Raw genomic sequence first — 12,843 nt, 5'->3', positions numbered from 1 at the left:
TTGAAGTTACCTGGATTCCATTGAGCGAGGTCTTAGTGAGGGAAATGTTGTTCTCATTGAAAACTTGGAGGAAAGTATGGATCCTGTTCTGGGTCCTTTGTTGAGTAGAGAAACTATTAAAAAGGGAAGGTAAGAGTCAAACAAAATGTAAATAAATAGTCATAACTATTTAATCATAACATTACAGTAATTGTTTTTTATTGTCTGTGACAGGTACATAAAGATGGGGGACAAAGAGTGTGAATACAATCCTAAATTTCGCCTTATCCTACACACCAAGCTAGCCAACCCACATTACCAACCCGAGTTGCAGGCCCAGTGCACATTGATCAACTTCACTGTGACCAGAGACGGTTTGGAGGACCAGTTGCTCGCAGCTGTGGTCAGCATGGAGCGACCAGACCTTGAGGAACTAAAGGTGAGTTATTAGATGAAAGATTTGACCTAGAAACTGTAAAGGAAGGTGCAAATAAACCACAAACTCATGAGATTTGATCATACTATCAGACTCTTTAATCTGTTTTCAGTGCTCAGTTATGCTTGCATGTTTTTCTAGGCTAACCTCACAAAGCAGCAGAACGGTTTCAAGGTCACTCTGAAGACGCTTGAGGACAATCTTCTGTCCCGATTGTCTGCAGCTTCTGGGAACTTCTTGGGTGACACAGAACTGGTTTCTAATCTGGAGACGACAAAACGAACTGCCACTGAAATTGAAGAGAAGGTCTCAGAGTTTTTCTGCAGAAATGTGAAAGGACAGATTGTTAAAATGTGTTACTGTTCGTCTCACCTGTAGGTGAAAGAGGCAAAGATTACGGAGGTGAAAATTAACGATGCCCGGGAGTGCTACCGGCCAGCAGCAGCACGAGCTTCGTTACTATACTTCATCATGAATGACCTATGCAAAATACATCCCATGTACCAGTTCTCTCTGAAGGTATGAAGGGTGTATGAACGCTTTTAAAGTTGTTTTTGCAATGATAAAAGGTATAATATCATTGTAAATTGGGACCCTTTATAAGTGAACATACTTTGTTTTTGACAATTTGTTGAATAACATGATCTTCCTTCCTTTGCTTGGGAGAATAGGACAGGTTCCACGCACACGGCTCAGGACCAGAGGAGAGAAATCTTTTCAGGCTGTTGCTCCTAAGCTTTGGAACGATCTTCCTCTCTCTTTGCGCTTGATGGAGTCTACTGACTCCTTTAAGAAACACCTTAAGACGTTTCTATTTGTTCAGGCTTTTCCTTGAATTTCTCGAACTCCTGTGTTGTTCTCAGTATTATCTTGATCTTTAAAGTATGTACTTTTTTGAGTATTGTTTTGATTGTCTAAGCGCTTTGTGACCCTGGTCTCGAAAAGCGCTATATAAATAAATATTACTTACTTACTTACTTACTTACTTACATGTTGCCTAATCCTGAATGTTTGGTATCTGCAGGCATTTAGTGTGGTTTTCCAGAAAGCAGTTCAGAAGGCAACACCAGATGACGAACTGAAGGTGAGAGTGGCAAACCTCATTGACAGCATCACCTCTTCAGTCTTCCAGTATACCACCAGGGGACTCTTTGAGTGTGACAAGCTCACGTACATCGCCCAGCTGGCCTTCCAGGTAGTTAATTCATTCAACCTTTCATCAAAAAACGCCTTTATTTATTCAGAAAAAGTTTTACTGTTTTTTTTTCAAAATCACTTCTACCACTCCAGATTTTGCTGATGAATAAGGAATTGAACCCGGAGGAGTTGGATTTCCTTCTGAGATACCCAGTAGTAACAGGTGTTGATTCTCCGGTGGATTTCCTATCACACTTTGCATGGGGTGGAATTAAGGTATTATGTGATAATGGACATTGCAGCCAACTATTGATTCCAAATCTGATTTTCCCTTTTTTTTTGTCTTCCAACATCAGTCCCTCTGTTCCATGGATGAATTCAGGAACCTCGACCGAGACATTGAAGGCTCAGCCAATCGCTGGAAGAGGTTTGTGGAGTGTGAGTGTCCAGAAAAAGAGAAGTTTCCTATGGACTGGAAGAACAAGAACTCTCTACAAAGGATGTGCATGATGAGAATTTTGAGGCCTGATCGCATGATGTATGCCGTCAGGTAAGTGGGGATGAATTGCTCTGTCAAATTCTCGCCTTTAAGGTGCAGTTGTTGATCAAATCTATATGACAATCTTTAAACAGTAATTTTGTTGAGGAGAAACTGGGGAACCAGTATGTGGCTGGCAGATCACTAGATTTTGCAGTGTCCTTTGAAGAGTCTGGGCCAGCTACACCAATGTTTTTCATTCTCTCCCCTGGAGTGGATCCCTTAAAAGATGTGGAGAAACATGGTAATTCCTGCTCACCAAATGTGCATTTGTGATCACACCAGCTGACATTTGAACATGTGTGTACTTTCAGGGAAGAAGATTGGTTTTACTTTTGACAACAGGAACTTTCACAATGTGTCCCTGGGTCAGGGTCAAGAGATTGTTGCAGAGCAAGCCCTCATACTTGCAGCTAAAGAGGGACACTGGGTGATCTTACAGGTAGAGTTTGTTCATGTTTTGATCAAGTATCATTCTGCCATCAATCTTCTTATTTTGCTTATATAAGTTTTCTCAAATAATGTAAATGTCAAAATGATGGAATTTGCTGTAAATTGCTCTGTTATCTCAACTTCAGTAGATCTAAGTTATAAACAAGCTTTGGACAGAAAGGTGGTTCCCTCTCCTATTGAAGCTAGCAGTAACTCAATTCAATTATTTTGCTCCTCTGTCTATGCAGAACATCCACTTGGTGGCTAAGTGGCTTGGCAATCTAGAAAAGCTCCTGGAGCAGCTGGTGGATGGGAGCCACTCGGATTTTAGAGTGTTTGTCAGTGCCGAGCCCTCAGGGACCCCTGAATCACACATCATCCCTCAAGGCATCCTGGAGAACTCCATTAAGATCACAAATGAACCGCCCACTGGCATGCACGCCAACTTGCACAAGGCCCTGGACAACTTTAACCAGGTATCACCAGAATATGTGATGACTGTGGCTTCTTCTAATCATCATACTAATACAGCTCCCTTTCTTTTAGGAAACCCTAGAACAGTGCACCTGGGACAATGAGTTCAAGAGTATTCTGTTTGCTCTTTGCTATTTTCACGCTGTGGTGGCTGAGAGGAGGAAGTTCGGGCCTCAAGGCTGGAACAGGTCTTATCCCTTCAACACTGGAGATCTGACAATCTCTGTGAACGTCCTCTACAACTACCTGGAGGCCAACTCTGCGGTACATTTGAGTTAGATTAACAGCTGAGATTGTGACAGTTAAGAAAATGTTTGTGTGGCAGGTGCCTTTTGACGACTTGCGCTACCTGTTTGGGGAGATCATGTATGGAGGACACATCACAGATGACTGGGATCGCCGCCTGTGCATCACCTACCTGCAGGAGTACATCAAGCCAGAGATGATGTCAGGAGATATGACCCTGGCTCCTGGTTTTATCATCCCCGAAAACACTGACTATAATGGCTACCACCAGGTGATGACCGCACGTCTATACCAAAGGATTGCTTTAAATATTCTGAGCTGTACTCCATCCACCAACCACACAGATCCTTTAAATAATTTCAGTTCATAAATTCATGTTATTTTATGTTTCTCATAAACATGGACTTACTGTGTCACAGTACATCGACGACAACCTTCCCCCCGAGTCGCCCTATCTGTACGGACTCCATCCTAATGCCGAGATTGGTTTCCTCACACAAACATCAGAGAACCTTTTCCGCACCTTGCTGGAGATGCAGCCCAGAGACGGAGGCGGGGGAGAAGGGGGAGGAATGACGCGGGAGGAGAAGGTGAGTCTCCCGTTCCGGTGTTAGTTCCTGCCTAACTGGACATCTCATTTTTTCAAGGTCCAAGCTGAACTTGAGGAGCTCATGGGAAAACTCCCAGATGAGTTCAACATGATGGAGCTGTTAGAAAAAGCGGAGGATCGCACTCCCTACCAGGTGGTGGCGCTCCAAGAGTGTGAGAGAATGAACTTCCTCACTCAGGAGATCAGACGTTCCCTCCATGAGCTTGGCTTGGGACTTAAGGTCAGTATCAACAGACTTTTTCTTTCGCATCCTAGGAAGAGAATTACTGATCACTGACTTATATATTCTAACTTGTGATTATAGGGGGAGCTGACAATGACCACGGACATGGAAAACCTCCAGAATGCTGTGTTTTTTGACCAAGTGCCAGATGGCTGGACCAAGCGAGCGTACCCATCCTTGTCGGGACTGGCCGTCTGGTTCTCCGACCTCATTTGCCGGATCAAAGAATTGGAGGTCTGGTCGACTGACTTTGCCTTGCCCCCAGTGGTGTGGCTGGCAGGCTTCTTCAATCCACAGTCTTTTCTCACAGCAATTATGCAGGCCATGGCTCGCAGGTATGGCCTCCAGCCTAACATGTTGGACGAACAATTGCACTTACATTATGTTGACTTTTGTCCATGTGGTCGACAGGAATGAGTGGCCTCTAGACAGCATGACCCTGCAGTGTGATGTCACCAAGAAGAACCGTGAGGACTTTAGTGGGCCGCCACGAGAAGGGGCTTACGTTCATGGTCTTTACATGGAAGGTGCTCGCTGGGACACACAGGTACCATCATTATTTGATTGTTTATCAATGAGCATAAACATTAGTTTTTGTATAAGTGATGGCTTTTGAGATGTTAAATAATGTTGGCATTTATTGAATCAGAAAAAACACAAAAGGTTTTTATTAATTTTTAATGTTTTCTTAAAATACCCTTTATAGCCAACATTAAATATCGTTTAACATTAAAAAAGCAGGTGTTTAGATTAAAAGATAGATAATAAAGTTGTTGAAAATGTCTTCAAAAGCAATTGCTTCAGTGGAGTCTCATCTTTCGTGCAGACCGGCTTGATTGTCGACGCTCGTTTGAAGGAGTTGACCCCGGCGATGCCGGTCATCTTCATCAGAGCCATCCCAGCAGACAAAGTGGAAAACAAATGTGTTTACCAGTGTCCCGTTTACAAGACACGTCAGCGAGGCTTCACTTACATCTGGACGTTCAATCTCAAGACGAAAGACAACCCGGCAAAGTGGACCCTCGCAGGGGTCGCTTTGCTCCTCCAGATCTAACACCTTTAGTCTTCAATCTTCACACTCACTTATGTTTTACTTCTGCTGGTACAATATTGAGCCGGTAAGATCATGTCCACCAACTGATTGAATCCACATCAATAAACATGTTTTATAAAGCTGGAGGGACTTTTTTTCCATTTCCCTTCTGCACAAACCCTACTTCCTCCATCAATCATGCCTGAATTCCAAATGGATCACTTAAGAACTTGTGCATTAGCGGACGTGATCCGACAAGATTCTTTGAGTGATTCACAGGTGTCCCAATGTTTAACCGCCAAGTTGGACATTTTTTAACCCTGTATGACGGCTTCATGAATCTGCATCATTGCTGACTTTAGGATTGGTAAAATTACGTGAAGAAAAATCCCCAAGTTATTTAAGTAATCCAGGTTATGTGAATTACTGTTATGTTAGTATGAAACCCTCTATTGGTTAATCTTCTGCAGCAGCACTTCTATTGAGACTCAAAAGGGTGGGCAGCTCTGTAACGTGGGGATTTACCCATCAAAGTACTCCAACCCTCTAACCGAGCTTGGCTATTGGTTAATACTAATGATAGGTTGTTCATTGGCCTCAGTATACAGCATCACTTGTTTGATACTGTATCATGATGCTTACTTTTGAAAGGCCACTAGACGGCACTCTCTATGCATTATAATATTTGGCTCTGTTCTTCCTTTAGTTTAAAACCTTAGATCTGAGGCTCTATCATTCTCTGCGTTCAATTTTTTTTTTTTATTATTATTTGTAATTCAATTTGTACATATTTATTTTGAAAATATACACAGAAAAACATTCTTACCACTTTCTTTCATTTTCTACCTATTATTTTGAATTGTGTTTGATTTCCTGCCTGTTTTTTTTGTTGTTCTTCTTCTTTTCCCATCCATCATCCGTCATTTGTCTTCTTGAGTTGTGGTTTGCAAAGTTTCCTATGGATAAAACTTGAGACATCATTCAAGTCGTCATTGGTCTCAGGGCTCAATCTGACTGGTAGTCAAGTGTTCGATGACAAGTGGCTGACTTGTTGGATATAAAACGGATAAAACTGGAGTCCGTTTCCGTCGCTCCAACACAACGTCACCTCCGGGTCTTAATACTTTGCTTTATGGAGAAAAAAGGATCAATTCAGAGTGTACGGTCGTTTATTCACCGCTTCAAAACAAACAAACATACAAACTTTCACGATCGATCGGACTCGCTCTTTGCCGGCAGCTGTACAGGTCAATAGCTCCGGGAAAGACGGTCTTGGGTTATGGGTCGTCTCTACATTTAAGGGAAAGTTTCCTGTCCAGGGGGTCGCCTATTCCGGGGCAGTGGTTATTTTATGTTAACTCCTGTTTCGAGTCACCTGGAGAGTAACTTCCTTCCTTGCCTGTTGTGTGGGCAAGTTCCTTTGTCTTCCAGCCCCCCTTTTTTGGGTGTGTTCCGTGTTGCCCTTTTGTTTCACGTCCACAGGTGTGAACTGAGCAGACAGACAGTCCTTCATTAAATCGCTGAATAATCTCTAGTCTTTTTCAAGCTACCCTTGACACAGTGTATATCAGTATGAAAGTGAAATGTTGGTTGTGAATGTGTATTTAAACGTTTAAGCTCTTAGATGAGGCTAGTATTTTATACTCTATATTTTGATCATCTTTTTAGCATTAATTTAACTTATGGCGTATACGTATAGTGTAGAATAATTTCCAATCTAACAGATATAAACCTCTTTTTCTTCCTTTGAATTCACAACTAGTCTTTTTGTTGAGCTGTGTCGCCTTCATCTCTTGATTCTTCTTCAACTAAGAAAGAAACGGAGACAAGAGCAAACATCAGTACTTTTTCTTATAGATCTTTCAAGTTGTTCGTAAAATAATGAATAACATTCTGCGAAAGGTTTACCATATTTATACAAAGATTGTGTCAAGATATGTTTCATTATTGCAGCATTGAAGCAAACACACCCACAATTTGAACATATACAAGCATAGAAACTTACATTCCAAGGGTTCGTAGATCTCCTGAAATATAGTATTTGTCAGGCCAGTGATTCTTTTAGGAATCCATGTGATGACCTGCTCAGTCTTCTCCTCTTCTTCTTCTTCTTCTTCCTGCACACATTGTTTCACATTTAAGTTCTTATTTAATCATTTTTTAATTGTACACCTGATCTGCGACTTAAAATGAAGCTTATCTTGACAACCATTTTGATCATGACCTCACGATAATCGTCTAAAATGCATTTTTGAACGATCCCTGGTGGATCTGCTCGTGTGGGGTTACCTTCTCCTTGTGCTTGTACTCTCCATGTTGCTCATAAGCAGCATCAAATACAAACTTCCCCGGACCTTTGGGCTAGAACACAAACATGCAGTTACAACATTTAAATGTTTGGTGCTGGCCGGACACACAAAAGTAAAGAAAAAAATGTCTTTAAAAAAGAAAAAAATGGATAAAGTTATTCACCTGTCCATTAACAAACTTCCCTCTGTACCGAAAGTTAGTGTGGACGTAGTCTCCAGTCGTCTCGATGCTGTCGTTCACCCACATCCCAGTGTACTTCGAGCCAGCCTCCAGAAAGTTGTACGTCCCCTTCCCATGCCTGTCAATTAAACACATGGAGGTTTACATTTATTGTCTTACAGTTGGGTAGCAGTAATATTCAGAGCCCATTAGGTGGCCCTCTCCGATCCACACTCTTGGATAATTGAAACAAACAAGTTTGCTTGGATACAGAGAAGGCTGTTCTGAAAATAATCAGAGGAAACAGCTGCTCAGTTTCTAGTAGGATACTGCAAATGCAAAGAGATGACTGAGGACTAGAGGATTAGTTTACTCCAGTCCAGTTTACTCTAGCAGCTTTTAAAAGCTGATGTTTTGGTTTCAAAACAAATAAGAGCAGTTTGTTTTCTTGTCAAGAGTCATGGGGGCTTTAAATTCTGCAATACTAGAGTCAAGTACTCTCTACAAATATGTTCCTACAGTATCTCAATATAGTTTTTTTTGCCCCTGTATCACTTATTGTATTACCCGGTTATTGCCGATACACAACACTAGTTTCTAATGCAGGAAGAAACGGTGAAAATTATTTTAAAATGATTTCAAACAGTGTGAATCAGTGAAAGTTTACCGCTTGTTGTCCTTCCATTCGCCCTCATACGTGTCTCCATTGGGATATGTGTAAACCCCGACGCCATGAAACACGTCGTCGTCCCAGGAGCCTGATGGTTGACAACATGGACACAGATTTGTTGATATAATGGCGTGGACTAAAAACTTTTAAACAGTATAAATAAAGTAATTGGATCATTTACCATATTAATTTGTAGTATTAATGTATTTCGTTGTTTTATTCATATTTACTTTAATTGACTTTTTAAACACTTTTAAATGTATTTTAAATAGATTTTGTGTGTTCACCTTCGTAATTGGAGCCATCTGGGAAGTACATCGTGCCCTTGCCGTGCTTCTTGTTGTCAACGTAGCTACCCACATATCTGGCTCCGTTCTTGAAGAAGTAAATTCCCTGAAACAAAGAACGTTCACATGCTTTGCAGCGTCTCCGTGTGTTGGAAACTTTTGGAAACATTGTCTTTTCATGAACCTAAAACAAGCTTAGAGCGCCACCTACTGATCTCGGAAAATAATGCAGATTTATGATTCTCCAGCGGTGGAAAATTAAACTTCCTCAGGGGCCTCATTTTTTACAGTGACTTCACTGAGGGGCCATCAAGCTAAAATGAAGGAGCGAAGAGCCTTTATATATTAAGGTTAAAAGATCAAATAAAATCAATTACATACAACAAAAATAATCTAATAAAATCAAGCTGAATATGCTATAATTATTATTTTATTGAATTTGAAACAACCTTTTTCATCTGATAAATCTGTTTTGTCTGGGACAATAAGGCTCGTGTATAAAAAAAAGAACATTGATGCATCCATACCCTTCCGTGTCTTCTTCCGTGCTCATATTCTCCCTCGTAAATGTCTCCTTTGGGAAGGATGGCTTTTCCTGCTCCATGTCTCGCACCTGCTTCGTTTCTTTCTCCTTCATATTCCTGCGCAGCAACAACACATTAGGACAGAAAGTTCCAACTTTTTTTTCTTTTTCTTTTCTCCAGAACTTTGTAAAAACTGACTGACACTTACATAATATATAGTAATTTAATTTGATTTATTATTGTTATTTTTCAAGCATCACCTTCACAAACATTTCTCAAATATTTATTTAATACGCTGATAAATATTTTAACAGGTACATTAACTAATTCGATCAATTTAATTGAACCTTCTTTTATTTACATGAGAAAACATGTTTTATTTCATTTTAAGAAAAATAAACTTTTCATGTGGAGGTTTTCTTGTAGGTTTCTAGCCTTTATGAAGTTGTTTATATTATTTAAAGATTTATAGACTCCTCTTACATCATTTGAAACGACATGTGTTTACTCACCCCGAGTTTGTTGGGATTATCATCGAACTCCTCGGAGTTCGCTTCCGACATGTCGGAGGTTTTCCGTCAATTTCAGTCAGAATGGTTTTTGGCTTTCTGGTATTCTCCTGTCAGACGTTTATCTACGCGTTATACACGCTTTTTCTCAAATTCGGATAATTCTTAACTTTTATTTGTGTCCGCAAACTGTTTCTTAGCTCTAACCTGGCGTCCTCTACGTTGCTATGACAACCGTCAACGTGTCGCACGGCCGGCACCGGAAATTACGTTTTTTTTCGACACGAAAAATATATTTTAAAATCTTTATATTACTATTTTATTGTGTATCGAGCGTAAGACATTGAGTTGTTTCAGTGTCTTAATTTTAGATGCAAATTAATTTTGTGGGTTTCTTCTTTATATGTTTGGTCAATTCCTTACTACCTTTGATGTCACACGGTTCTCTGTTTGTTAATATACACATGTTCTTAGGAAATCTATTTTGGAAATCATTATAAATTTAGCATTGTAAATGACAGAATATGATATGAGCTTCACTTTTTCCATGTTTGAAAAAAGTTTTTGTTTAGAATAATTCCGCTAGTTTATCACACAGATAACTATGTTAAAAAACAAGAACGTTGTTGAACGTTTGTCATCACAAGCAAGGAAAATAAGAGAAAAATGTTGAAATAAATGATACCTAGTTCACTAAATCAACTTCTTTAGCCGATGAAGGCAAATGAAAAATATAAAACCAAATATATATTTTTTTCCAAGCATGTTCTGTATTCCATATGTATACAGGTAAGAAGAAATCAAATATGTTATAAAACATTTAAATGTTAATTTATGAGAAGAACAACAAAAAGTTGTCCATTTTCTGCGAATATCTGTGTGGATTTGGAAAGTTCTCCCTGTGTTCGTGGGTTTACTCCGGGCATTCCGGTTTCCTTCAACAGTCTAAAAACATAGTGGCATCCCATTCAAGGCACACACACACCCAAGCACAACTCAGTGAAATTTAGCAATGATCAAAGGCAAATGTTATGTTCAAAGGGCATGAAAGAAATAAGAGTCATGCTACTTAAACTGACTTTTAAGACATTACGCCTCTATTTCCTGGTTTCATGTTGCTAAGAATTCTCCTCAACCAAGTTGGAAACATGAACCCAAAATGCTACAAGACATGATCTCCAAAGGCAATATGTTGGGCAACAGCCTTAAGGTAATATCTTCCCCTGGGAGAGGGTGTGTTTGGTGTGGTCGCCAAACGCAAGGATAAAGTGACAGTGGCCATCAAGATAAATAAAAAACACCTGAAAAGCTTTCAGTTAGCAAAAGCGCAAATAACTCTAAGGAAATGTTGCAGGTTTCTTGAACTAGTTGTCAGCAACATCATCCGATGGAAGGGCTTCTTCTTCTTCAATTCAAAGAGCAGCTCTGTATGAACTTTGAGTAATTGAGTATCTTGTACAAAAATCACACACTTGTACCATCAGCGAGCTTGTACCAGTCGTATTCCAGGGATCCTAAACTGGAAACTATAATGGTTATGGTTTGAAACCAGAAGCCAATCAAGGTCAACATCATCAACTTTGGATTCCCAACTCATGTCAAGGTCTTGCCAATCTATACTTGTGGTGGAACCATGACGTACCAAGCACCTGAGGTTCTAGTCCAGGCTTCCAATTCATTTTTGGGCTCTCAGACTTAGTGCAGAAGAGATGGCAACAGGACACATGCTCTACCAGGGAAAGAACCGGTACCTCATCCTGAGATTCATCATCCAGACTGAACCACGTTCTGAATCGAGGAAGTTGAACTTCCATCTTCTTCTATAGACGGATCAGATCTTGAAGAGCCCACAACTTGTGGTAATATTGAATGGATGCGATACTGGCCTGATGACAGTACGTCTGATGTTGCTCACAGTGGTACAAGGAACGCTCTTGGAGATGGTGTGTTTGCTCAGACGCGAAAAAAATGAGTGGGAAAATTGCCCACAAGTCATCTTTTGAAAAATGGGAATCAAAGCAAAACAGAAAAGGCCCTTCAGTCCTGCATGTCTGGATGAGAACAAAAGCTAGATGATGAAGCCGGAGCCCGACTTGTCATGAATCTAGTAAAACATATGTTAGAATAAGATGCCGCATCAGACGCTTTCCTGTCAGCGACACACGCCTTATTAAGCTGGTTGATATGAAGATTCTTTAGCCCGTTTTCTGCTGCTGCCTGAAACCTTTTCTCTAGGAGGAGGTTAGAATAACTACCAACCATTCTGACTTGTCTCTTACCGAAAACAATTGACACTCCTCGGCATGTTCTTGTTAGCGGCTGTCAATCAAATCTCCTCATAGACCGTATCTGTTTAGAAGCCTTTATTTAGACACTTGAACTTCACTTGGCATTAACACTTAAGCCCAAAGGACTTTGCCATCTGTTGAAGATTACTATGAACTCCGGTGGACTCACTTTGTCTGTGTAAAACTCAGTGACGATGACATTTGAAGAAATGTAATTAAGGGGAAAACAAGTGGAATGTGCAATGTACATTGTTTACATCTGGTGCTCAACTTTTTTGCTTTAACTCATAATGTTTGAAAACATGACCACAGACCAAAATTAAACTGAACCACTTTCACAACAGGAAAATTCACAACAAAATTCCTCACCTACTGATTGGAAAAATCTAGTTTCTCTGACGGTAGATTAACTTTAATTTACACAACAACAAACAACTTCTGTAGGCAACTTGTAGTGTCCTGATGTCAAAAAAACTAGTGTAAAAATGGTGAATGAAAGAGGAAGTTTCTGAAAATTAAACTGAAGGTAGCATAGGTTGTTTATTTACAACTAGACCCTTTCAACACTGGCCATTGCATTCATATCCATTTCCAGATTTGTGTTTGATCTAATTAATTTTTTGAGCTATAATTTTAAGTGTTGGTCACACAAAGAGAAGTCCAGACCACATGACCCGTTATGAGTTCTGAATGGAAAGCTTATGAAGTCCAGAGGAGATCTTTAACCAGATCCTCACAGAAAACAATTACACAGAACTGGACCATTTTCCCCCATTAAATAACATGTATTTCACTTTCATTGATAAATTGGTCCACAAAGCTGAGAGCCAATAGGGTCTGACTGTTCACATTCTATCCCAGCATGCTCAGGGACCAGGTGGTGCAGTAATTGAGATTTAACCAGTAATGATTAAGACTTAAGTACAGTGTCCATTAAAGGCAAACAGCATTTATAAAAACTAAAGTGCATCCACAAAAAAAGTCCATT

The 12,843-nt window shown here is 40.1% G+C and overlaps 2 protein-coding genes across 2 annotated transcripts in view; one reads left to right on the top strand and one right to left on the bottom strand.

Annotated features, from left to right (window-relative positions):
* Positions 1-5,185, top strand: part of dnah9 (dynein, axonemal, heavy chain 9) — a 29,305-nt gene extending 24,120 nt beyond the window's left edge. Inside the window, exons 62-78 of the mRNA XM_087794593.1 lie at positions 7-129; positions 214-418; positions 557-721; positions 794-934; positions 1,440-1,610; positions 1,706-1,828; positions 1,909-2,102; positions 2,186-2,334; positions 2,405-2,532; positions 2,771-2,998; positions 3,069-3,260; positions 3,322-3,513; positions 3,662-3,832; positions 3,890-4,072; positions 4,157-4,410; positions 4,487-4,622; positions 4,902-5,185. Of these exons, the coding sequence (XP_087650719.1) occupies positions 7-129; positions 214-418; positions 557-721; positions 794-934; positions 1,440-1,610; positions 1,706-1,828; positions 1,909-2,102; positions 2,186-2,334; positions 2,405-2,532; positions 2,771-2,998; positions 3,069-3,260; positions 3,322-3,513; positions 3,662-3,832; positions 3,890-4,072; positions 4,157-4,410; positions 4,487-4,622; positions 4,902-5,129 (2,983 nt within the window). The 3' untranslated portion in view covers positions 5,130-5,185. The remainder of the gene's footprint in view (positions 1-6; positions 130-213; positions 419-556; positions 722-793; positions 935-1,439; positions 1,611-1,705; positions 1,829-1,908; positions 2,103-2,185; positions 2,335-2,404; positions 2,533-2,770; positions 2,999-3,068; positions 3,261-3,321; positions 3,514-3,661; positions 3,833-3,889; positions 4,073-4,156; positions 4,411-4,486; positions 4,623-4,901) is intronic.
* Positions 5,186-6,259: 1,074 nt separating this feature from the next.
* LOC148078024 (radial spoke head 1 homolog) lies at positions 6,260-9,901 on the bottom strand. The gene is made up of 8 exons (XM_087793459.1): positions 9,571-9,901; positions 9,062-9,175; positions 8,535-8,640; positions 8,245-8,335; positions 7,581-7,716; positions 7,398-7,469; positions 7,114-7,225; positions 6,260-6,916 (listed from the first exon to the last, which is right to left on the bottom strand). The coding sequence occupies exons 1-8, from the start codon at positions 9,619-9,621 to the stop codon at positions 6,867-6,869; spliced, it is 732 nt and encodes a 243-aa protein (XP_087649585.1). The 5' UTR covers positions 9,622-9,901; the 3' UTR covers positions 6,260-6,866.
* Positions 9,902-12,843: the final 2,942 nt, after the last annotated feature.

The sequence above is a fragment of the Callionymus lyra genome, chromosome 6 (genome assembly GCF_982586985.1).
Source record: "Callionymus lyra chromosome 6, fCalLyr1.hap1.1, whole genome shotgun sequence".
In the NCBI taxonomy this organism is placed as follows: domain Eukaryota; kingdom Metazoa; phylum Chordata; class Actinopteri; order Syngnathiformes; family Callionymidae; genus Callionymus; species Callionymus lyra.
This window is presented reverse-complemented; position numbering and strand designations above follow the sequence as displayed.

Coding starts and splice junctions, on each gene's coding strand:
- LOC148078024 (XM_087793459.1), bottom strand. CDS start 9,621: ATGTCGGAAGCGAACTCCGAGGAGTTCGATGATAATCCCAACAAACTC. Junction 7,470..7,580: donor GGAAGTTTGTTAATGGACAG/GTGAATAACTTT, acceptor TTTGTGTTCTAG/CCCAAAGGTCCGGGGAAGTT. Junction 7,226..7,397: donor AGTACAAGCACAAGGAGAAG/GTAACCCCACAC, acceptor CAATGTGTGCAG/GAAGAAGAAGAAGAAGAAGA.